We start from the raw sequence: 23,596 nt of genomic DNA on the forward strand, positions 1-23,596 counted from the left end.
GAGAGAATGCCAAGAGTGTTCAAAGCAGTAATCAGAGCAAAGGGCGGCTATTTTGAAGAAACTAGAATATAAAACAAGTTTTCAGTTATTTCACCTTTTTTTGTTAAGTACATAACTCCACATGTGCTCATTCATAGTTTTGATGTCTTTAGTAAGAATTCAGCAATGTAAATGGTCATGAAAACTGCTTCTCTATAAATTTATTTGCATCTCTGTCGTAAATGTCTGATGTTTGAAACAATCCAAGACAAACCAAGGTTTATGGTTCTTAAGTTCTCTATGCCACTTTAGCCCTGATAGATGTTCATTCATTTAAAAGGAGCGCCACCCCGTCCCAAGATGGTGGGTCAACTGACACAATTGCTCAACTAAACAGGACGGGAACAGACTGCAATGGACTGTTCAGACGTCAGAAAAGATCATCGGTGCCTCCCTGCCCTCCATCCAGAACCTGTCCTTCTCAAGAACCAGGAGAAGGGCAGGGAAAACATCACAGAGCCTTCACACCCTGTACATAGACCTTTTGGCCTGCTGCCCTACGGCAGACAATATGAAAGCCTGCAGACCAGAAGCAGCCGTCATCCTCCTTAACAGCTGAAATGTCACACTTCTAAACACCTACAGCATTGCAACTGCACTTTATGTACACTTTTATTATTTCTATAATCTTTGTATTTTCTGTATATGAGAAATTAAGACTATATTGAATTGTGTTCACTCAATAAACGTAATTTTTATCCTGATTATAAAATTAAGAGGCTTAAATATAAAAATGTAATCATGGAACTTTGTAAAGATGTTAAAAGGAGGCGTGTGTGTCACACAATGAGTGGGTGTCTGTGGTTGCTCCTCAGCCGTCTCTTCAAATCAGCTCCTCTCACCCCCCTGGATATCAGAACCTTTTCTGATTAATTAAAGCTGAAATGTGCTGTGTGATAATGGAAGCAGACAGACAGGCAAACACACATGCAGAGATACAGACATTAACAAACACACACACAAGCACACACCTACACACAGACGCTAAGATGAAACGGAATCACTTGGATATGTACTCAGTGGAAACTGTCTGTGGGTTTTTAAGCCCACAGGTGAAGATATCAGTGTTGCACTTTGAACAGCTAAACGTCTGTGTGCTCCTCCTCTCGCAAGCTTCAGAAACAAAGAGACGACGTCGGCTGGGCTGTTCCAGTGACCAGGCTCCTCCTGTGCACCTTTCAGGTTGAATGGTGTGTGTGTGTGTGTGTGTGTGAGTGTGTGTGAGTGTGTGTGAGTGCGCTCATATAAGAACCACAGCCTTGAACTTCTGCTCTATCAGCAGGTGAGAGCTCAACACCTGCTATACTGACCTTGTGTGTGTGTGTGTGTGGGTGTGTGCGTGCGTGTCTGCGTGACTTACACAAACAGGACATCACAACGTTTTAGTAAAGACACTCAGTGGCCAGGTCATTAGGAAAGCAGTATAGTGTTTTCATAAAGATGAATCAGTGTCAACTTCTGAACAAAGGACCCCTGCTGACCACATGCTATTTCCATACAGGACAGCGGCGCACCACCGGAAAAATACCCCGCCAGCAGACGTCCTGGGGTCAGAAACTGACCGCTGACGGAGAACTAGAACATGCTGTGTACACACCGCGCACGACAGCTGCCGGACACTCAGTAAACACGCGTCATAAAGGCAGAGCTCACACGGAATCAAACCCATCGGGCTGCAGGGTCAGGATTTTATTTAGTGTATTTATTCTCTGAACAGCGTGTAGTGTTTAATAAAGTAGTCGGTAGTTCATGAGTCAGCAGCCGTGGTGTGTTACAGAGTAAAGCGTGTCCTACAGGCCTCCTCTGACTGATGATGATGATGATGATAAAGAAGGCTCCCTGAGGAAATGTATAATTATGCGCGCGGGGCTTGGGGGCGATGCGAGATCCATTTGTGAACTTCGCACGACAAAGCGAAGACGTCTCCCTGTCCTCAACCATGAAGCACTGATGGATGCTCCGCCACAGAGCCAATTGGCACATATTTCAATTATTTCCATCGACTTCGCCCGCGAGAGTTGGTGTTTTGCACCTCGTTGTGATTGATTGTGACTTCGGAGCCAAATATTTGTATTCATCAGGAACCCGAGAGAGAGAGAGAGAGAGAGAGAGAGAGAGACCCCAGAGCACAAATGAGTCATCTGTCATTGGAGGCAAAAACACATCATGGGACATCATTCATTAGCCACCCGACGCCCTTCCCTCCTTTTCTTCTTTGCAGAAGTCAGAATCTAAATGATCTTTATTCATCCACATTACCCAGCTTGCTCCCGTGCCTGGTGTGCAGATAAATATGCACTAGACACTAATAAAGACTAGAATAAAAATGGACTAGAGTTCTGTTCATTTCCGGTCCAAAAAAAACCCAACCCTTAACAAGACTGCTTCAAGGTAGTAAGAACGAGTGAAGAACAACCTTACGCAGATGTGGACCGAGTCCGAAGGCTCCTGTGAAAGGAGCTGTGTTTGCTGGCCAGTCGTAGTTGGCCATTTTTAGAAATGATTTCTGCTCCTGCAGAGAAACTGAAAGGATGTCTCCTATTCATATCTCAAAATGAATTCTTTCCTTTTGTTAAGAACAGCTTTGTTGAAATGATCAGCATCAAGTGCATGTCAGTATTGACTAATCTATTCTTTATTCATGTGTCAGATTTGACAACCTTGGTCCCACTTCACTGTAAATCACATCGTAAATCGCTGTCATGATCATTGTCCTGAGCCAAAACCAAAACCCACAAGATTCTTAGTACCATGTTCCTTTCAGCATTCACTTTGCCTCGTAGAACCAAGGTTCCTTTGCTGGATGAAGTACGAATACATGCCGGCTACACCTGATCCCACATTTTCAGAACAGTACTTTAAAGCTGTCACAATGCAGATAACGGCACATAAACTGGGGCTTTTTGACTAAATGATTGTGCAGCTCTGAGAGCACTCAGTGTTCGGACATCAATGAATCAGAAGCCACGTTTAATAATATCCACTAGCACGCGTCCGGTTATTTCAAATTATGGGTATTTCCTGAAAGAGAAGCACTGTGTGTATTAAGTGGTGCCGTTAGCGTGATCTTCTGTTACTGGGACGCCTGCACATGATTTCCTGGATGCGCCGTGCATGGAGGTTGTATGTTCTCATTTCTTCTGGTGTGTCCTCCGACAATCCGAATATATGTTTAGGTGGACTGGTGCTTTCCCAAATTGGCCCTAAGGTGCTCATGTGTCAGTGAGTGTGTGAATAGGCGCGGGGCCCCGTCCTGCGGCGACGTCCTTGTCTGCAGCCTGGCTTCATGGTTTAGGCTCCAGCACTTCAGTGACCCTGAAGAGGAAAACGTGTAGAAGGAACAAGAAACCAGTCCTGGGAAACAGAATAAATGACGGTCCTCATACTTGTAACTTTACTGCCACCTTGTGTTGAAACACACACACACCCACACACACACACCATTGTTAAAGCCTAGTGTGTGATGTGCTGTAAATTTTTACTTGCAGTAGAGTGCAGATTGGACATAGCTGCAGTATGAAGTCAGTTAGAACAGTTTGAGGTCAAATATCTCCGTATTTTAACCCACCAGCACATGAAAAGGCAGGAACTTTCGGACAATTTGTGCACAGGGTGAGAAAAAAAAAAAAACAGTAGACGAGGTGTTTATAGTGCATGCTCACCCACACAGATAAAGTTCTCTACTCATATATATGGAAAGTGTCCTCCTATTCCACCAATTCCGAATTGCTGTGTCCATAAACACAATTTTAACAAAGCATCACTCATCCTTACATTCAGTCTACTTCAAATTCCTGATATTCCTGATTGTTACGTCCTTTAAGCAGTAGAATGGCTTGGGGTGCTCCGTGTTGGGCGTGTTTCTCTTTCAGGCTGTCTGCTGGGTGGAGACCAATTCCCTCGTCAACTGGCAGCCAATCAACGCACAGGACAGAGAACTACATAAGGACCATTCCAGCCACCATTCAGGGCTCATTGTTGTGGAGCCGGAGGAGGAGGAGGAAGCGAGAGGACTTTTGTAGTTGGAGTTTTGGATTGTTGTAGAATTTGAGAAGCCTTTGTTGTGTGTTAGTGATTAGTGTGGTTAGTTGTGGTTTTGTTGAGTATTTGTATTGTCTCTCCTTTCATGGTGTGTTGTGTAGTTATTGTATATAGCACATTTGGTTTGGTTTGTTGTTCACCGCTCACTGTAAATAAAAGCACAATATTTCACTTGGGCCTGGTATCTGTATCTTCCCACTGCGCACATTCCCCTCGTTTGTTTGTCATGTTACTTGACCCCTAGACCGGGCGTGACATGATAGAAAGTTTTCATTTCAAGCAGTTGCTTAATAAGGAATAGGTGATTTATATAGAATTGTTAATGAGCGTGGTAGGTTCAACAAGCAGAAGGATGGCGTTAAAGCGTTCTAGCAGGTGGAGCTCCGGGAATAACCTGGCCAAAGATCAGCAGGCACAATTGTACCAGAACTGTGGTATTTTATTTACAAATGAGCTAATGTTGAATGAAGAAATGGTAAGGAATGTTTTGAGATGACTGCCTGAAGTTTAGCAGTTGATCTCTGGAGAACGTGATATGATCTGTGTGACCAAACACGCAGAAAATAAACAAAAAAAGAGAAAGTAAGAGAGAGCGCAGTACCGAGGCTGCCATCTGCGGCGCCATCTTGGTTGTACACAATCAAATTCCTTGTATGTGCTTGCACTTACTTGGCCAATAAATACGATTCTGATGTTGAATGGTTGTTTCACCATTAAATGTGTTCAAACCTGCAAATACCATGATCTTGGGTGCAGCTTCTCATACCTTCATTAACCTTGCTTTGAATTTTAGCTACTGAGGTGCCACCGAGCAAAGTATCGTCCCCACACTCTGCTCCCCGGGTGCCTGTCATGGCTGCCCACTAAGGGTGATTGGTTAAAGGCAGAGGACACATTTCACTGTGTCACCTTGTGCTGTGCTGCAGTGTTTCACAATGACCATCACTCAAATGTGTTAAGAAATAGTTTCCAATAAATCAAGAACTCAAAGATGAATAAACATAAACATTCAACTTAATGAGAAGAAATTCCAGAGCTTGTTAGCCTGAAGTTGCCTGAAGAAATTCCAGAGCTTGTTAGCCTGAAATTCTGGATTTATTGGGCTCAGGTTGTGAAATTGTACATCACGGAGCACAAGGAAGAATTTCACAAAGGAACTGGCCACTGCACTGCAAACATGGACTGAGGTTGATGCACAAAATGACATCTGTTTTTGTAGTATTGTGTAGTAACTATTATTTTTTTTAAATAAATTTTCATGTGGTTGCAGCTGTACCAAGCCAATACCTGGTGTCTGGATGTTTGCTGAACCCGAGTACCAATCCAATTAGTATTTAAAGAGACTAAAATTACTCTTTTGTATTTAGGGAAACTTCTTTTGACATATCACAGCGGACCATCCCCACATACCCAACCCTTTACAACATCATGATTAACTAAATTACTAACACAAAACCTTCTTTTAGGCATATAAATAAACCAATTCTGTCTGAGGATCAATTATGGTGTCTTAGCTTTGTTAAAACATGACACACACAAATATAAAATATAATTTTATCTGCATCAAAGGCTCTGTGTTCACAACAAAATTCATCAGTCTTGGTGTGGAACTGTAGTAGTGTTACAGTTCCACACCACTAGAGGGCGCCATTGTTCAGTGGGAGGATGGGATTGGAGTTGAACGAGACACAGGAGCGTCTTATGAGAAAAGGAACCCGGTGAACGCGTGTTCGATCATTTCCAAGCTCAGTGACGGGTAATTTGCTTTAACACAATTTCATTACAGTGCTGACAAACATACAGTCACCCTCCCAGGCGAAGTGGCGGTGGGGTCACGGTAGAGCAATACTTCCAAGCATGCCCACTGCCACGCTGTCACAGAAATATGTCCTATGTCTTCTATTTATTGCATAATATTTTTTATTGATGTCTTAATTGCTTTGGCTCCATTCCCATCAGTTGCGGTGTCTCTTTAGTTGGTTTGGCACAGTTTTGTCTACTGACAATCAAGATTTGCAAAACTTCATAGCTTCACCTTCGCAGCAGAAATAAGAAATTATGCTTTTCCTGTTATGCTATTGTGAGATGAGACCCGGTCAGTTTCTGAATATGTTTGTTCACTTTTCCATAAGCTGGTCAGGAAAAGTTTTTAGACCCTTTTTGGCCTGATTGTATATATACAAGACCACTAAGTTGTTTTTTCTGTTGTGTAACAGTTCGCAGATGAAGTGAGAGTGTTCAGACACGTCTGTGCTTGAGGCACTGTTACAAATACATGAGCATCCTTATAACGTACCCCAAGTCCTAAAAATAACCCCAATAATAAACCATTTTTGTGATCATTGCTGCTGAGTTATGATAACAATAACAGGCACTATAAGATTTTGGCCTTTGGGCATGTTCACGAGTGTGAGGGTGAGGGCCGTGGTGGCCTAGCAGTTAATGAAGTGGCCCCGTAATCAGAAGGTTGCTGGTTCGAACCCCTATCTGCCAAGGTGCCACTGAGCAAAGCGGCGTCCCCACACACTGCTCCCTGGGCGCCTGTCATGGCTGCCCACTGCTCAAGGGTGATGGTTAAATGCAGAGGACAAATTTCAGAGGACAATTTAAGTGTATCACAAGTGACAATCACTTCTGTCACGTCCATGTGGGCATGACGCGGCGGGTGAACGGAGAGCAGGACGAAGAGTGACGAGGAATGAAGGACGCTTTCACCTGACATCACGGAACAGGGGTTTAATGGTGAATCACAGGACAGGGGAGACATCCGAGACGAAGACACTGGTGAACACGGAACATAACTTCAAAGACCTGACAGCGGACAGAAACGAACAGGGCAGCTTTATACATTTGACACAGGTGAAAACGATTAGGGAACATTTCACAGGACAACAATGAAACTCCGGTCCGGATCCTGGACCGGAGTAACCCCCATTTCGGACCGGATCCTGACAACTTCACTTTAAAACATGCTTGTTTTGGTAGTGGACACGGTCAAAACAAAGTATATCAAAGGTCATGCTTTTGGTGTCCGTACAATGGGAATTAGGAGCAAATAGAAGGGCCACATGGTGAGTTTGGGAGTAAACGGTGCTCCCGAGATGGGCTCCAGCATCCACGACCCTGAATAAGCGGCTGTAGAAAGTGAATCGGTGAGTGTGAGGGAACGGAGGAGGAAGGGAGGAGGCGGGATCTTGCGCCCTGCGGTGCCAGGTTGGGTGGACTTGTGTTTAAATTGTGAAGTGATTGTCACATGTGATACACAGCAGCACAGCACACGGTGCACACAGTGAAATTTGTCCTCTGCATTTAACCCATCACCCTTAGTGAGCAGTGGGCAGCCATGACCAGCGCCCGGGGAGCAGTGTGTGGGGACGGTGCTTTGCTCAGTGGCACCTCAGTGGCACCTTGGCGGCTCGGGATTCGAACCGGCAACCTTCTGATTACGGGGTCGCTTCCTTAACCGCTAGGCCACCCCTGCCCCACTGTACTTGTGTGGTGCCAAATGTGTGAATATCAGGCACAATTTTCATTCAATGATCTGAAGTGGTGACCGTTTCTGTCAGTTGTGTGTGTCTGTGTCGGTTTCCCCACTTCAAACACCACCGAAGGCCGTCTTACGTAAATGAATACTCCCCGGCATGCTTTGCCTTTCGTATCTATTCATTTCTCTAGATCCTGAAGACACACTTGAGGTGACATTAGCAAGCATGGTGGTGGCCTAGCGGTTAAGGAAGCGGCCCCCGTAATCAGAAGGTTGCCGGTTCGAATCCCGATCTGCCGAGGTGCCACTGAGCAAAGCACCGTCCCCACACACTGCTCCCCGGGCGCCTGTCATGGCTGCTCACTCAGGGTGATGGTTAAATGCAGAGGGCAAATTTCACTGTGTGCACCGTGTGCTGTGCTGCTGTGTATCACATGTGACAATCACTACACTTTTTACTTTTAAGCAGGTTACAGCAACTGCTGTAGCAGCTTTAGGTTCAAAAAAGGTCAGAAATAAACGGAAGGGAACTTCTCAAGTACAAGACAACATCGCGGACAACATCGATACACGTATTCTTTTATTATTACCTGCAATAACAGTTTAAGCGTGAGATATTTGGAGGCCATCCCCAGGTGACGAAGGAGCCATTTTTAAAAAGTGTCAAAAGACATTTTCAGTGCAAGTATTGAGCTCTGCAGGTGGAAGGAAGCGTCCACGGCAAAGCCTGTCGTGCTCCTCATCTTCATCCTCTGTGGGTTCGCCACTCTGCACAGGCCGTGCCTCGGATCTCAGGTTTCCGTTCAAAGTCACACCGTCCCCATCTTCCCGGGAAGACCGCTGTACCAGTTTTTTTGGTCCCCTTCTAAGCGCCCTTGTCTGGTGACTGTCTGGACCACGGTGTTCCTCCCATCACGCATCTGAAAAGGAACACCGCAGCCGATGAAGCCAACATTCAACCGGTGGCATCTGGTGGGTTCCCATGACCCCCCTGTGTATATTTTCCTCTTCATCCTGCCACGTCTCGGATCAGTGGAGCTGAATGAAGTGATGTGTCTGTCCCTGCTAGACAGGTCCACTGTCGGGACCGCGGGGTTTCCGCTTATATGTCGATTATCTGTATGTGCTCAGTTCGATAAATGCACGATACCGTGTGTTGCTTGCAGATAAAAACGTTCTATCCCCAAATTATTCCGTTTAACAATTAAATAACAATCTGCAGTGACAGGCAATAAGCATTTCTATTTATTACTAGAGTGACAGAATAAAGTGCGACATTTGCATTATTCTTTACCTCCAGTCGCACGAAGTCTTTCCCCCCGACGTCACGCGTGATCGGCGTCGGCGTCCCTGCAGATGTACCACAGGATCACGTAGAGGATGAGGAGGATGGCGAAGAGGAACAGGGCGATGAAGATGGCTTTTGTCACGGGGGAGACCAGGGACTGCATGGCGGGGACGGGGACGCGCAGGATCGCCGGTGTCCCCACCGGACATGCGCGGGGGACTCGTGTCACCTGAGTGGGGAGACGTGCTAAAATCTTCCCAGTGACATGTCAAACTTGTCTAAAACGCGTGGAATTATTCTAAAGGTTAGAAGACGCAGTTGTTCTTTTCCACTTGCAGTAGGTTTGGTGTGACATTTGAACTATGTTAAAATGTGTATTTCTTGATGTTAAAGTGACGTAGCTTAATGTAACTTGATTTCATTTAATCTAAGCAGGCAAAAGAAAAAAATATGACAGAAGATTAAACCTGAACTCGAGCGGAAGAATAAGAAGAATAAGCGTTTTTCTCTATTTCAAAAGTCCTTCAGTAGAAATAAATGTGAAGTGATTGACACTTGTGATACACAGCAGCACAGCACACGGTGCACACAGTGAAATTTGTCCTCTGCATTTAACCCATCACCCTGAGTGAGTAGTGGGCAGCCATGACAGGCGCCCGGGGAGCAGTGTGTGGGGACGGTGCTTTGCTCAATGGCACCTCAGTGGCACCTTGGCGGATCGGGATTCGAACCGGCAACCTTCTGATTACAGGGCCACCACTGCCCCTCAATGTAACAGGCAGAAGGGACACAAGCACACGATTCCATAGAAACAGACAGGGATTCGAGACAGGACATGAGACACAGGGCACGAGACACAAGACACGGGGCACGAGACACAGGACACGGCGCAAAAGACACGGGACACGAAACATGGGGCACAGGACATGAGACACGGGATGTGAGACAGAGACACGGAACACGAGACACGAGACCAGGTGACACAGACAATGCCCACACATTGACTTGAAACACACAGGAACATTTATAACCAACAGGAAGGTACATGGAAGAAATCGGAACATCAGGAAAACCTGTCTTATTGTCATGTCCTCGGATCATGACAATAAAATGTCTTGCTGTTGGAAGCCCACCATTGCTGTGTGCCATTGTTACAGTATTTTCCTGCAAATGGGTCTAATAAAGGATTTCCATATCTAATCTCAAATCATGTACATTTTGCATACTATTCGTTTCATGCTGATATGTCTGATTATTTTATTATGCACAAACAGCATGTTTATATGGAATTTTGGAAACCTTAAAAAACCTAAATGCAACCCACTGTTAACTCATTGACCACCTTGAGAGACTATGTTCTCTAACTGTGGTTCTCATTAGAAGACAGTGATAGTTATTAATTACATCTGAATATGTCCAATTTTACAGTGCAAAGATAAGATTTACATTAAGATAAGATTGCCATGTAAAGTTTTACATAAGATGCTGTCTGTACCCGCTGAAAAGTTGTGTTGTGTCTCCACGTCGTTGCTCAGAATAAAACAAATCTTTATTTTTGTACTATAGCTAAACAATTTCATGCATAGGTTATATGAAGTGACTGCAATGGTCGCTTAATTGTGCACCACAGCTTGGAGAGCAGCATTTGCATGATCATGCACCTCCACTGCCTCGTGCCAGCGCTCCTCGGTGTTGTCCGACACGGCTGCCTTGCTCTTGGTTTGGACAGAACGAGTCTCAGGTTGGGTGGCTTCAGTTGGGTTCTCTGCAGGGTCAGACTCAGCAGGACATATGTGGTTGACCAGCATCTCCACCAGCTTGGTGGCATGTTGCTGGCATGTGCGGATCTTCACTGGGGCCTCGGGGTGCCCTCCCAACATGGCGGCCACTGTAGGCAGCCTGATCTCGATCTCAACCGGCACCCTGAAGGTTCAATATAACATATCATGGGAGGACCCACTCAGATCATTCCAAAACTTCCTCAGCCTCCTGCTACGTAACATCTTTTCTTGATCTTTGGATGACAACTTACTCGGAGAGCTGGTGACGATTTCGCAGGCGCCGGACAACCCAGCAGGTGGCTCCTACGGTCAGAATGACGAGGACCAGGACCACCACAAATATAATGAACACATCGGACTGGAACCACTTAATCAGCGTCTCATTCTGGTCCCCACTGCTGTCCATCCCTGATAGAACCAAGTCACAGTCGTCTTGATTTACTTCTGGGTGAGCAGTTTTCTGGAAATGTGCAGAAGTGAGGAATGTTCTAACAGCAAACGAAAGCATGAAGATGCACTGACAAGATGGGCTGACACTTGGAAACCGAATTCTGAATTGTCCGACTATTTACACGATTTTTATTAAAACAAACTGGGAATCTTGGCAGTGAGAACAATCTAACTGTCAGCCATCTGCTGTGACGTCATCACACGGTAGCCTACTTATTTTATTCAATGAAATTTTAAAATGTGCTGGAAGAACATCGTGTGTAGTTTGATATGTCACTATTAAACTGAACTAAACTGGCATATCACTTAACGCAACTACATAATACAGTAAGCGGGAGCAGCGTTTCTCTTACCAGACACGACGTTCTCACTCTATAATGTGTGTGTTTTTTCTCCTGTGCGTGATAATAAAAACCTGATCTCCCTGACGACCGTTGCAGAACGCTTTCCCAGCTCTTCACTTTAATTTGCTAGTTTTTAGATATACTATTTCAAATTAATGGGTTCATTTTTTTTTTATTTATTTAACCATCTCACCACAATAAAAAAAAAGCGTAATTATTTTCTGTTTTATATTTCACGTCGATCAGACGCGGAACATCGCGTCTCACAGACGTGATTTGACGCGCACCGAGCAGATTTAATGGCTTCGTTCCTCCGCGCTGTTCACTTCCTGTCGCGTCCACCAGGGGGCAGCAGCAGGTACACATGAGGACAGACTTGTTGATCTTGGCGCGGCGTTGTTCTCTGCTCGTTACCAGACTCACTTGCACTTCCCCTTTTCCGTTTTGTCTAAGCTCAGGAAAATCTGGACAGAGATCAAACACTCGGCCAACAGTATACACGGGGAGCAGAGTGACAAGGGGTGACAACACCTCCACAAAAAGATCATCCAAAAGCGACAGTGGATCTGGTGACTGGTGGGTCAGAGTGTGTGCTGTCAACACATCTTCTGAATCCTCTTTGGCAGGTCAGAACACAGAAGTTCACATCTGACATTCTTATATGACTGGGCCTATCATAGCCGTGTGTCCTGTATTGGCAGAATTTGACCGGCAGCACCCTTGGGATGTGGGAGGCCATCCTCAGAATGGGCTTCTAGAACTCCAGAGCCTGACCGAAGACGGCGGTGGACGCTTGGGACGAACAAGAGTACGATGCCCCCAACCATTGGAGGAATACCAGCCAGGTGAAAAGACAGGTGATAATTCCCAAAGGAGTCATGGAGCAGACCTACAAGAATGAGAGTAACATGAGAACCTGATTGTGAAAAACACTGAGGTGTTCCATGAGGAATGAGAGCTATGCACAAGAAAGCGATGAAATATTGCCAAACTCTGATCCCAGGCTCTTCTGCACAGTGTGTCCTACAGGTCAGCACTATCCCAGAAATCATTATCCATATCGGGACTGAGAACTCGTGCTCTAAAAACTGGATGAAGATCAAACACTTAGCCCTCAGTATACATGGAGAGCAGAGTAAGCCATTATTTGTTGCCCTTAGGTTCTAAGGCTTATAAGGACCCTCCTAAATATGACTTTAATCTGGATGTTGTGGATGATGTTTTGCTCCAGTTCCACTTTGTGATTGACAAGAGACACACACACATAGTGTAATTGTCCATTCACACCATGCACACCACACCTGATCTCTATAATCATGGCTGTCACCAGATGTTATGGCAACTTAAAATTGATGGCTGTGGTTGACAGCTGAATATTTATTAAATTACAACGTAGCAGTTGAGGTTCGATGAAATATTGTCATTGGCAGGCCTCTCATCATTGTTTGCATCTGGTGATGATGCTTGCTGCTGCCTTGTGTTCGGAGAACGTGTTCCTGTACAGCGTCTGTTTGACAAAAATACCCCTGAAAACCATGAAAGTGTCGAGTAACAGATTTTCTACCCGGATTTAGTCGACACAGAGGAGAAGACGAATTCATTACGAATTCACAGACACATTTTTACTGAAGTCCCTAAATATATCTATGTGATCAAGACCGCCTCTCCTGTCAGAAGAAGAGTTACTTTAAGTGTAGGACCCTCCCACTTGTTTATTTAGTGTTCCGTTCTCACGCAGAGTTTTTAACTAGAAGCTTGTCAGCTCGTCATTGTGGTGATGACTAGCGGCCCCTGACCTGCGAGAGGCGGTCCTGCCGTCATGGGAAGTGCCATCAGCCCCAGCAGATAGCCGATGGCCTGCGACGCCCGACGGGGGCCAAACAGTTCAAACGCGATGGGGGCCATGAGGGTGATGAAGCAGCCGTCACACAGGCCCAGGAGGAGGCAGACAGCCAGAAGCCCCTCGAACGCGCCACACAGGGGCATCAAGGCGGTGGCCAGGCCCAGCAACAGGAATGCAGCGGCCTGAAGAGAGACAGAAGCAGTTGTTCTCCCACGAACACCTCTGTGCTGCCAACATCTGTATCTTGTTTTTTTTCCACAGAAGGTTACACTTTAGTTTCATGCACATCTGGAATACAGCCATTTACAGGGCAACATGATATCATATAAAAGAACAACACGCAAATGAGGGAATGGCTCTGGCCAAAGGCTGAAAACTCTGAGCAAGTGAAGGTTTATGAAATTACTCTCAGAGCATATTCCCATCGTGAAGCGATGCATGCTCTCACGGGCTGTTCCTTTTATAATGCAGCTCCGGAAATGCCATACCTGGAGGTAGACTTTACAGATGCCTGGCACCAGGTCACCAGCTCTGCCAACAATGAGGCGTCTGATGCCAGAGCTTGCCCCCAGAGACAGAAGCAGCACCCATTCTCTTTCAGCAGAGCCTGCAAACTGCTCTTGCACAAATGCCATCTGACAGTAGCCACAAAGGAAAGAAAAAAAAAACGCCCATTTCATTGGAACACAAGACAGAACTCAGAACTTTTTTTACTTACGTGGAAGAGAGAGTCATAACAAATAGCTATAATTAACTACAAAACATCCATGTACATGGAGCCTATGCTTCAAAGGTCTTTAATGAAGACTAAAATATTGTTCATGAATGCCTTACGTATAGATTTAAGTGAAAAATATAATACAGTACGACACTAAATATAATTTTTTTCAACACTTACAAGATGCACATAAGGCACAAAGTATCCCAGCATGGCAGCTGCTACTGCAAAGGCCCAAATCCGGTAAGTAGGCAGATGGAACACTCCCAGGTTAAAGTGTTTTTTCAGTTCCGACAGGCCTCTGTGGCAGCGACTCTCTGATGATGGAGTCGCGTGCGGCCCATTGCCATGGCGAACGGAGGAGACACGTGGCACAAAGGTGAATCCTGCCAGAACGGTCTGGACAAGCAGGGGGATGCTGAGGATCTGAAAGGTTCTGTCCAGTCCCAGCGGTGCCAGCACCTCCTCCAGCAGAGCAGGCATCCCCATGGAAAACAAGCTGCTGCCGGCTGTAACCAGGCCATTGGCCAGGCTAAGCCGCTGGTGGAAGTAGTGGCCCAGGATCACCAGTGAGGGCTGGAAGGCAAAGGAGGAGCCACAGCCAAAGAGAAGGCCGAAGGTGAGGTAGTGAAGGCCTAGAGAACTGAGGTGGGGAGATGCAAAATGTACATATTTTACATTGCATTATATTTACCTTTACACCCTTATCCAGAGTAACTTACAATCAGTAGTTACAGTAAATAGGTCCCCCTATTTACTGAAAGAACGTCCTGAAAAAAATAAAACTTGAACTGTCTTGTAAAAACAATACTTACTTTGCAAACGAGCTGGTTAGAAGTCCAATGAAAGCTACCGCTGCCCCTCCAACCGCTGTTGCCCGACAGCCAACAAAATCCGTACAGATACTAACCAACGGGGCGCAGAAGAAGATCATGCCCATGGCCAGAGCTCCAATCCAGGCTGAGAAGATAAGTGGGTGAGGGGGTTAGTACAGTTTTTTAATAAGAATATCGCACCTACCAGCAAAGCACACATTAATTTATTCTGGACAGTTTATTAAAATTAGGGCTGTCAATTGATTTAAAAAAAATCTAAATTAAAACAAATCAAAAACACCTTTTGCCAATAATTAATTGTTAGACACAAAAAACAATGTGACATGAGGGACACGTGTGCACTGTTAATTTTTAAAAATAATCACAGAGGTTAAGAGATTAATTTGTTTGATTAACTATTTTATTTTACATTTATAAAGAATCAATATATATAAGAATTAATCAAACATAACCTACCACAGGCTCAGACAAATGTATGGAATAACATAAACAGGTTCATATTACATATATTATATATAATATAACAGGGTAATTTTGATAGTCTTTGTTAAAATATATATTGTTTCAACCAATACAACTAGAAAACTATAAAGATGCATGACTGGAGACAGCAGGTATTCATGGTTTTAAAATGGATGTTTGCTGCCTAAAACAAATGATGGAAGTGAAGATTGGGTTACACTTTCAATACGTGCCGTTAAGCATCTTTATAAGACCAAGACTGGAATCTACATGCCATGGAGGACATTGCAAAAGCCAGTCATAAAAGAAACCTTTTGTCTATTGTATGCAACAGAAAACAAAATACGCCTTTGTGGCTTAGGGGGAGGATGATTACAATCGTGCATTTTACACATTGCATAATGTGGACCTTGAGTTTAAAAGTCAGTAAAAGTTAAGGCTTCCATTTTCACATAGTGTAGCTATCATTTTGATCACTTCCATGACTGGGATTGCGTCAGCCTTGTCACTTTTTATTGCCTCACCTTACTTTGTTCCACCTTGGGTAACCATTAACTTAATGCCAGTTTCCAGCAAGTCTCTGCTTTTGAGCATGATTGGGCTATATTTAAAAACATGAAAACATACCAACAGCAAACTGAGAGGAGATATCGCTGGCGTCTTCGTATAGCTTCAACAGCATCACGTGCAAAATGCTGAACGAATTCTGGATACCAAAGATGGATCCATAGCACCAAGTAGCAGTCAACACAACCAGCCAACCAAAGCCGCCCTCAGGAAAATCCAGATCAGCTACATGGACACTGTTGGAGTTCTGGTGGGTCTGGGCCTGGCTCAAGTCCAGAATTTCTCCAGAACTTACAAATGCAGGCAATCTGTCGTCTCTGCAGATTTCGCCATTCTCCTTTTTGCCAGAGTTTCCAAACGAATGCTTGAAAGAATCACCTTCTAAATGGGTCTCACGGTCATCCATTTTTTGGTAGATCCCATTTATCTGAGAGGACAGTCTCAGGAAAACATGCTGTAATCCATCAGATCGTATTTCCACTTCACTCTTGGCATTTGTCTGTTGAACTCGGGTTTAGTTGGCAAAATCTAAACCTCATGGTCAGGTTATTTATTAACTAAAGGCAACCTATAAACACTGATTTAGATGTACTGAAATCATACAACTGATACCTTTTGAGAATCCTAAAACATGATCCTCCACAAATTGGAAGAAATTAGTTGGTGATTTAAAAAAAGTCTCACACTTAATGTGGCAATTGTTGTTAGTCCAGCTGATTTTTTTGCCCACAAGATGGCATCCATGTTATTATATTGAGCTAAAATTGAGGCACTTTAATACAAAATGACACCATACTGCACAACATGGGAAAATGAACAAGCATATATTTATGAGCAGAAATCTATTTTTACATGGCATATGAATTCAACAGAGGTGTAATGTGGTTACATGGCAATTCAGAGGTACTCAGTGTTTGTTCATGAGACATGCTCCATGGTGCTCCGGTCGCCAGAATGCAAACTCCACAATCCCACTCCCTCTGCTTGAACTTGACTGTTCCAAACACATTCTTCCTGTGTCTTGATGATATCCATTCAGACCTTTTAACGTCTGAAAGAACATCTCGTTCTCATGCGCCAAGTTCTCAGCAATGAGCCACTTCCCCTAAATGACTATAATTTAACCATCGTGGCTCAGGCACGTTGTCAACTCTTATTAGTCAGCAGTACAAACAGCACACTGCATCAACCGTGATAACATTTTCTTGCACAAATGAATGCAGTTACAAATCTGCTACAGGTAAGTGAGCTCCTGTATTAACTGTAATTTTTATAATTATTAATAAAATACAACAAAAACATAATCAGTGCAAAAACAAAACAAAAAAAATAAATAAAAATGGCTAGAACTGTGGCACAATACTGAGAAACTTTTATGCTGTGTTCCATCAAACACTGCCTAGAGGACCTTTTGGAACATATGAAAGTCAGTGACATGGGCTGTTAAACTGAAGCCTGATAGATAAATTTTTACATTCATCATAGTCACAACATAGAGTGTACAGAACAAATACACACAAAAGCTTGTTGAGAACAATGGTCCAAAAAAGGAGCCATACACATTAATGAAGCCACTAAAATGTGGGTATTCCATTGTGGCAGTAAGTCAAAGTAGACAGTAGGTAGTGCAAGTTTCAGAAAGTCTGCTATTGACAAACATATAGTGAAAGGGACCTAATATTAGGTCCCTTCAGGTCAGAAGAGGTTTATTCTGCTAGCAAAGAACACCGAGAAGAATTCTTGTTGTTTCCCTTCAATCTGAAAAAGAAAAAATATGTACATATATTTTGAATGACACAGATTAAAAATATATAAACTAATATAAGGAGCAAGCTTTTGGGTTTGTTGTTCACTCACATTTGCTTCGACATGCACAGATACACAAGGAGAGAGAAGATTGTCACTGTAGAAGCTACAATGGTGCAGATCAGAATAATGTTCCAGAAGGAAGCCCCAGTTTCTGTCCCTGAAAGCACAGGGGGAAAGGCTCCGTGGCCTATTAATTATGGAAGAGAAAGGTGTGAAAAAGAAAATTATCTATTTGCACAATTTTGATTATAAGATGCTTGAATGTTTGTGTCACCAGACTAAACGATGGGGACAGTGTTTATCTAGATTGCGTTATGTTGCCTGGCTGGTTATGGTCCAGCCATTCGGTGCCAGTCTTGTCTAGGGGAAGCTGACTCTCTGGCTGTCCATGTCCTGGTGAAGCTGTGGGAAAGTAACATGTAGTACCTGGCAGACATGTCTGGGGGCTCCATTCACTCCAGACTCCTCTGTCAGCACAGTACTTGTGCATTCTGGACCTAATCCGAAAGCAGCTCCTCCCATTGCTTGTAATTTGAGGAGTGAAGGTTGTTTCCTCAGTAATGTTTGAAACCTGGAAAATAACATCATGGAGCTTGTTTTATATGTCGCCCTGGGTCTGAAGGTGTGCATTGACTGACTAATCTTTTTTTGTTCTTCTTTTTTTTTTCTCAGTAATGGTTCTCATTGACATTGCTGCACTACACTCCTACACTCAATGGGAGACTTAGCCAAGCAAGTCGTAAGTTAAACCTCCAACGTCAGAGTGATCATTGTAATCATGTCAGAATATTGAATCAACATTAAAAGATTGTGTCATACCAGCCAGACATTTGACTCCTGGGCCTCCACCTGATACTCCAGACAGTGACAAGGTATCTGCCCTGTGGGTGGGGACCACTCAAGGCGAAAGACCTTTTCTGGGCCAAGTTCCAGGCTGACATTTTCCACCACACCAGGTTTGACTGTAGAAATTAAAGACAAAGAACAGATATAACTCCAAACAGCCGAAAGGAAAAGTGTTTCCTTAGAGAGGTTTTTCATCAAGTTTAACCACTTCACATCATTGGTTAAAGCAGTGGTTCCCAACATGGGGTCAATGCCAGAGACAGTAGAAGGGGCGCAGAATTGTTTCTGCGCTAAGGTTACAAAATTATACTTATAAAATCACAATAAGGCACCCAACAGATTAATCAAGACTCTGTATAGTCCTGTGTGCTCTATTTATTTAAATGGACCACACAGCCTAAAAGTTTAGTCGACTGGGCTGGGTCAGGTGTAACTTTTTAGGGCTGAGTACAGCTCTATATAACCTGCAGTGTAAAACAAGGAGAACACGAACAAAAATCGACAATTGCTTTTTGTTTATTTTTTTATTTTTGTAAATAAAAGCTTGTAATTAATTACCAAAAAAAAGTACCACCAGTTGTGGTAAAGCAATAGAGCCAAGAAACCATGGCATTTTTTAGGATGCTGGAGTGTCACATCTGTGTATATCTGCCCTTGTGTGTTGGTATTCAGAGTCAGGTTCAGGCAAGGCCATTACCATGGTTTTGAAGTTGCAGGGAGTAAAATGCTGGTCTCAGTGGTCCCATGGGTGACGTTCCATTAATACAAATGTTGAACTCTGTATATTCCAGCAGTGCCTCTTTGGGGAACCAGCATCCATCCCTAACACCATGAGACTCCAGATACTTTGGACACTCCATTGGTTTCTCCAAATCCCTGTGCCTACAAGTAGAAAGGCATGGTTCTAGCTTAAAAAATCTGACAAATTAAAAACAATTTATGTTCAAAAGTGCCTGAAAGCAAACCGTACAGAACTATAGAACTGAAGAAAAGTGATTAATGGTCACATGTGACACAGCACAGCACCCAGCAGCGGGCAGCTATGAAAGACACCCGGGGAGCAGTGTATGGGGACAGTACCTTAGCGGACGCGCGCCCCCCGCGCTAGGCCACAACTGTTAAAATGTATTCATGAAGTGAAAAAAAAATATGATGCAAAAATTGTGCCCATGAATGATGTGCTCTAATGTAGCATTAAGTCTTTTTAATGTTGCAATGGTTGTTGTTTAGGTTATTGTTAATCACTGGTGCAAAATACAATGCTTTCCTTAAAGCACTTCAAGTGCCAAGTTATAATTTGTGTATTTTCTTGATGCCCCCCCAAGCCTAGAAGAAACATATCTTGGAGGTGTAGAGTCATTGACAGTGTCCAGTGCATGGACCTTGCCTGCAGCTCACCAGTAGAAAAGATTTCGCTGAGAATGTTGAGGTTCCTCCTTTGCTCTCCAAGTGCACTCCATATATTCCTTCTGATGGAAAACACAGTCAAAATCTCTTACCCTGGTGCTAGCATGTCCTGTGCAAATCAGAAAAAGGCAAAGAAATCAGGTATCCTCTATGATGACCTCAGTTCAATTCAATGTAAATTCAGAGTCAAATTAACATCAGAGCCCATTGTGAAGTTTTTCTTTCATGAGGGTGAATATGAAAAGAATCCATTAGTAACCTTGCCACAGAATTCAGGAGAATCTTGTGGCTTGGAAAAGTTGCCAAGGGAAGATGTCATGGGAAGATTTCTCAACAACACCTTCAATCATCTTAGATATCTATATTACAGTCAGGCATAATCTTCAGAAAGCATATTTTAATAGATAAATGAACAAGAGCAGACAATGTGCCATTGTCATTGGATCCTCATGCACAGGTATAAATCTGGTAACCAATGGACAGGGTTGAACACAGATGGCTATGTTTACTTTGTCCGGCTCTGGTCTGTACCGTACCTGTGTGCTGAGGAGACTGCTCCAGATGCACCGTGCTGCTATGCAGCTCAGTTCCGTTGGTGCACTTTCCCTTCACTATGGTCTTCAACTTCAGCTGCACAGCCTGCTCCAGATCAAATTGATCCCGCACAGATGTCTGGCTGGTGCGGATGCCCTGTCAAAAGAGTTGGCTTCAGAGCCCTCATTCAAAAAGAAATGTGTGTCCCTTTAACCTCTGACATCAAGGGACATGATTCTAGAGAATCATTACAACCTTAGAGAAGAGGAGAAGGATCCTTCAGAAAGTCTATGTATAAGCCTATTGTACAAGCCTATATGCCGATTTCAATTTCAGAATTGCTTGCATGACACAATCTTTCTGAGTAAGGACTGAGTAAGACCATACCTGTGTCACCACAAACCATGTAAACAGAAATACGAGCTTATCTCACAGTGTCTCACATGTGATGAATGACAATCACACCTTCCATCTGTTCTCGTAGGCGCTGAAGACCTCCACTTGGTAGCGCACTGTGCAGTCAGTTATGTTCCTCAGACTAGCTGGCCGATTCCAGTGGATTTCCAGATGTCCCAACAAACCCAGATCTGACACAGTAATGTTCTCAGGAGGGTTCACTGGAAAAGAAAGAGCCGGACTGAGATTTTAGAAACACTCAAAAGCCCTTAGGCCTCTGTCCACACCCAGGCATCAGCTTCCACCATAAAAGTGTATCTTGAATATTCTACCCTTTCAAAAAAGTTTGGGGCCCTTCAGCATTGGAGCCCCGGTGGGCTGTGTCCTGACCTCCCTGGAATATCTAGTTTTCAAATGACAAACCTACATATTTGTACGCTACATATTTATTATAACATGGCCACGCTGTTGCCGCCACCCTCTATTTTGCATTCCTTTCCTGTGCAGTTTTATAATTGCTTAATACAGTTTTCTTGGATTGCTTACACACTAAAATTAAAAGTAGTACACTATTAGCAGAACCTTACACTCAAGAAGCAAAAGATCAGCCCATATTTGCACAACTATAAGCACATTGCAAAACTCTACACACAGTGGTTTGCAAAACACTAATTACACACAAAAATCTATCAGGAAGTCACTTCCTTGCGATACCAAAGCAAATTACCGCACCGTCCAACCAATCGGTTCAACACAGTCTTGCTTGCTTGCTTAATTTTAGACTCACCAATCAGGCGTTTAAGCCCTATAATAAGCAGCGGGTGAGTTTGTCGGTCTTCAAGCACAATGTCAGAGAAAGAGTAAGTCAACGAGGAGGAATCAACAGAGGAAGAGATGGAGTCCATGCTGGAGGCAGAAGAAGAGGAAGACGAAGACAAGAAGGTGCTCAAAGAGGACCGAATCTGACAAATGAGATCCGCTCAACACTGGCTGACCCCGTTGTCAACCACGGCCTGATGCTGAGGGAGGCTGGACTGGACTAAGCCGATACAGAGTGGCAAGTGTGATAAAAACATTTCAGCTGGAAAATAGGTAGTGTAAAATGTGGTTTTGCCCAACAATGCTATAACACTCAAACAGCTCCAAGCTAACATTGTCAATAACCATGCCAGTTTCAACGATATCCATGAGGTCTCGATATCAACACTGGCACGCATCCTAAAAAAAACATATTCAAATGAAGCAAATTTATCAAGTGCCTTTTGAGCACAATTCCGAAAGGGTGTAATGGTTGTGGAATGGTTATGCAGGGCTATGTGTTCACTTTAGCAGAGTGATCTTGCATACTGTCTCATAATATTTTACTCCACTGTAATATGTACAACTACATCTACACTGAACTACACAATTTTGCCTGACACTGTTCTTCAGGTAGTTTTACGAATGGATGGAGAGGAGATCCAGCATGAGTTCATTTACGTAGATGAGACTGGGTTCAACCTGACAAGAACACAAAGGAGGGGAAGAGTTTGGAAGAGTTTCTTTGGCATGGCAGTGGATGATCTCCGTCTCCAGGCTGAGGTACTGTTTTTAAAAAAACGGGCCCTAATCGTGCTTAAGCAATCCAAAAAACCTGTAATTGTAGTCACTTTTAAATTTATGATACTGTCACTGCTGTATTATTATAATCGTTTTACTTTCACCATCATCCGCTTTGTTGACGTCTTTAATACTGCATGGCTGTGTGTGGTTACTAAAGATAAATCATTTTGCATTTACACTTAAGGGGAATCCCCATCTTGAAGGTGATGTGTGTGTGTGTGTGTGTGTGTGTGTGTGTGTGTGTGTGTGTGTGTGTGTGTGTGTGTGTGTGTGTGTGTTTGGGAGGCGGCTTTACCTTCTTCTACAGGAACAAAAGTGCCAATAGTTGTCTTCATGTTATGGCTTGTAGCCAGGATGAATATGAAAGCCAACATGTCACCCTCCTAAGCCAGACCACTAAGCCTTCCTGCTAAAGTAACCCAGGGCTTTAGTATGAGAGATCAAGAATTCAATGATACTCCATAAATCACACGTCAAACACACATTAAGTGTCTTGCTCAGGGACACAATGGTAGTAAGTGGGATTTGAACCTGGGTCTCCTGATTCATAGGCGAGTGTGTTACCCACTAGGCTTCTACCACCACAGTGACCGAGTGTGTTACCCACTAAGCTACTACCATTGTGTCCCTGAGCAAGATACTTAACCCTGAGTGTCTCCAGGGGGATCAGTCTGATTTATTGAAGACATTACCGCAATAAAACCAGTAAAAATTCATTCTAGAAGTAAGATCAAATTCTGAAAATACATAGATTAAGCACAACTGCATAAATGTCCAGGTACTCTGTTGCTGATTAACTCTGACATGCTGAACTATTTAGTAATAGATGGTACAAAACAATTCAAAGGTAAAATGAATGATCATTTTTGTACATAATAATAATGCCAATATGTATTTGTATAAGACATGGGGGGTGTAACTGTACTTAAAATTGAAATAATGTTTGAAGAAGAGAACTAGTTCTTACCCTGGATGTGAGCTGCTGGCGTTTCTCTCCTTGAGCTGATGGTCCCTAAGATTCTGGTGATATTGCTGAGTTCTCCAACAGGACAGATCCTTATGATGGTTTGGGCTCCCCCTACTGTACAAAGCCAGAATGCTGCTGTATGGTTTGAAAGCCAGCTGATATGTTTTTTTTTTTAACAAAGA

The 23,596-nt window shown here is 43.7% G+C and overlaps 2 protein-coding genes across 6 annotated transcripts; both read right to left on the minus strand.

The window, feature by feature from the left end:
• Nucleotides 1–12,101: 12,101 nt before the first annotated feature.
• Nucleotides 12,102–16,259, minus strand: LOC114792157 (monocarboxylate transporter 8-like). Its single transcript, XM_028983058.1, has 6 exons — nucleotides 15,914–16,259; nucleotides 14,804–14,948; nucleotides 14,169–14,631; nucleotides 13,759–13,905; nucleotides 13,224–13,452; nucleotides 12,102–12,316 (listed from the first exon to the last, which is right to left on the minus strand). Exons 1-6 carry the CDS (start codon nucleotides 16,257–16,259, stop codon nucleotides 12,102–12,104), a joined length of 1,545 nt encoding a protein of 514 aa, XP_028838891.1.
• Nucleotides 16,260–16,657: 398 nt separating this feature from the next.
• Nucleotides 16,658–23,596, minus strand: LOC114792128 (interleukin-13 receptor subunit alpha-2-like). Of its 5 annotated transcripts, none has more exons than XM_028983016.1 (10): nucleotides 23,415–23,596; nucleotides 22,743–22,856; nucleotides 20,915–21,081; nucleotides 20,452–20,605; nucleotides 19,907–20,024; nucleotides 19,206–19,390; nucleotides 18,482–18,624; nucleotides 18,089–18,233; nucleotides 17,711–17,819; nucleotides 16,658–17,611 (listed from the first exon to the last, which is right to left on the minus strand). In XM_028983016.1, the coding sequence occupies exons 2-10, from the start codon at nucleotides 22,819–22,821 to the stop codon at nucleotides 17,560–17,562; spliced, it is 1,152 nt and encodes a 383-aa protein (XP_028838849.1). In that variant the 5' UTR covers nucleotides 22,822–22,856; nucleotides 23,415–23,596; the 3' UTR covers nucleotides 16,658–17,559. The 5 variants fall into 5 exon arrangements, with proteins under 5 accessions (XP_028838849.1, XP_028838846.1, XP_028838845.1 ...); XM_028983013.1 differs by having other exon boundaries at nucleotides 17,711–17,849; nucleotides 22,743–22,853; nucleotides 23,415–23,590; XM_028983012.1 differs by having other exon boundaries at nucleotides 17,711–17,849; nucleotides 23,415–23,590.

The sequence above is a fragment of the Denticeps clupeoides genome, chromosome 6 (assembly GCF_900700375.1).
Source record: "Denticeps clupeoides chromosome 6, fDenClu1.1, whole genome shotgun sequence".
Classification (NCBI taxonomy): Eukaryota; Metazoa; Chordata; class Actinopteri; order Clupeiformes; family Denticipitidae; genus Denticeps; species Denticeps clupeoides.

Coding starts and splice junctions, on each gene's coding strand:
- LOC114792157 (XM_028983058.1), bottom strand. CDS start 16,259: ATGGATGACCGTGAGACCCATTTAGAAGGTGATTCTTTCAAGCATTCG. Junction 14,949..15,913: donor CTCCTCTCAGTTTGCTGTTG/GTATGTTTTCAT, acceptor TTATCTTCTCAG/CCTGGATTGGAGCTCTGGCC. Junction 13,906..14,168: donor TTGTGCCTTATGTGCATCTT/GTAAGTGTTGAA, acceptor GGCTACTGTCAG/ATGGCATTTGTGCAAGAGCA.
- LOC114792128 (XM_028983013.1), bottom strand. CDS start 22,821: ATGTTGGCTTTCATATTCATCCTGGCTACAAGCCATAACATGAAGACA. Junction 20,025..20,451: donor GCAGTCTCCTCAGCACACAG/GTACGGTACAGA, acceptor TGATTTGCACAG/GACATGCTAGCACCAGGGTA. Junction 18,625..19,205: donor CCTGCAACTTCAAAACCATG/GTAATGGCCTTG, acceptor TAATTTCTACAG/TCAAACCTGGTGTGGTGGAA.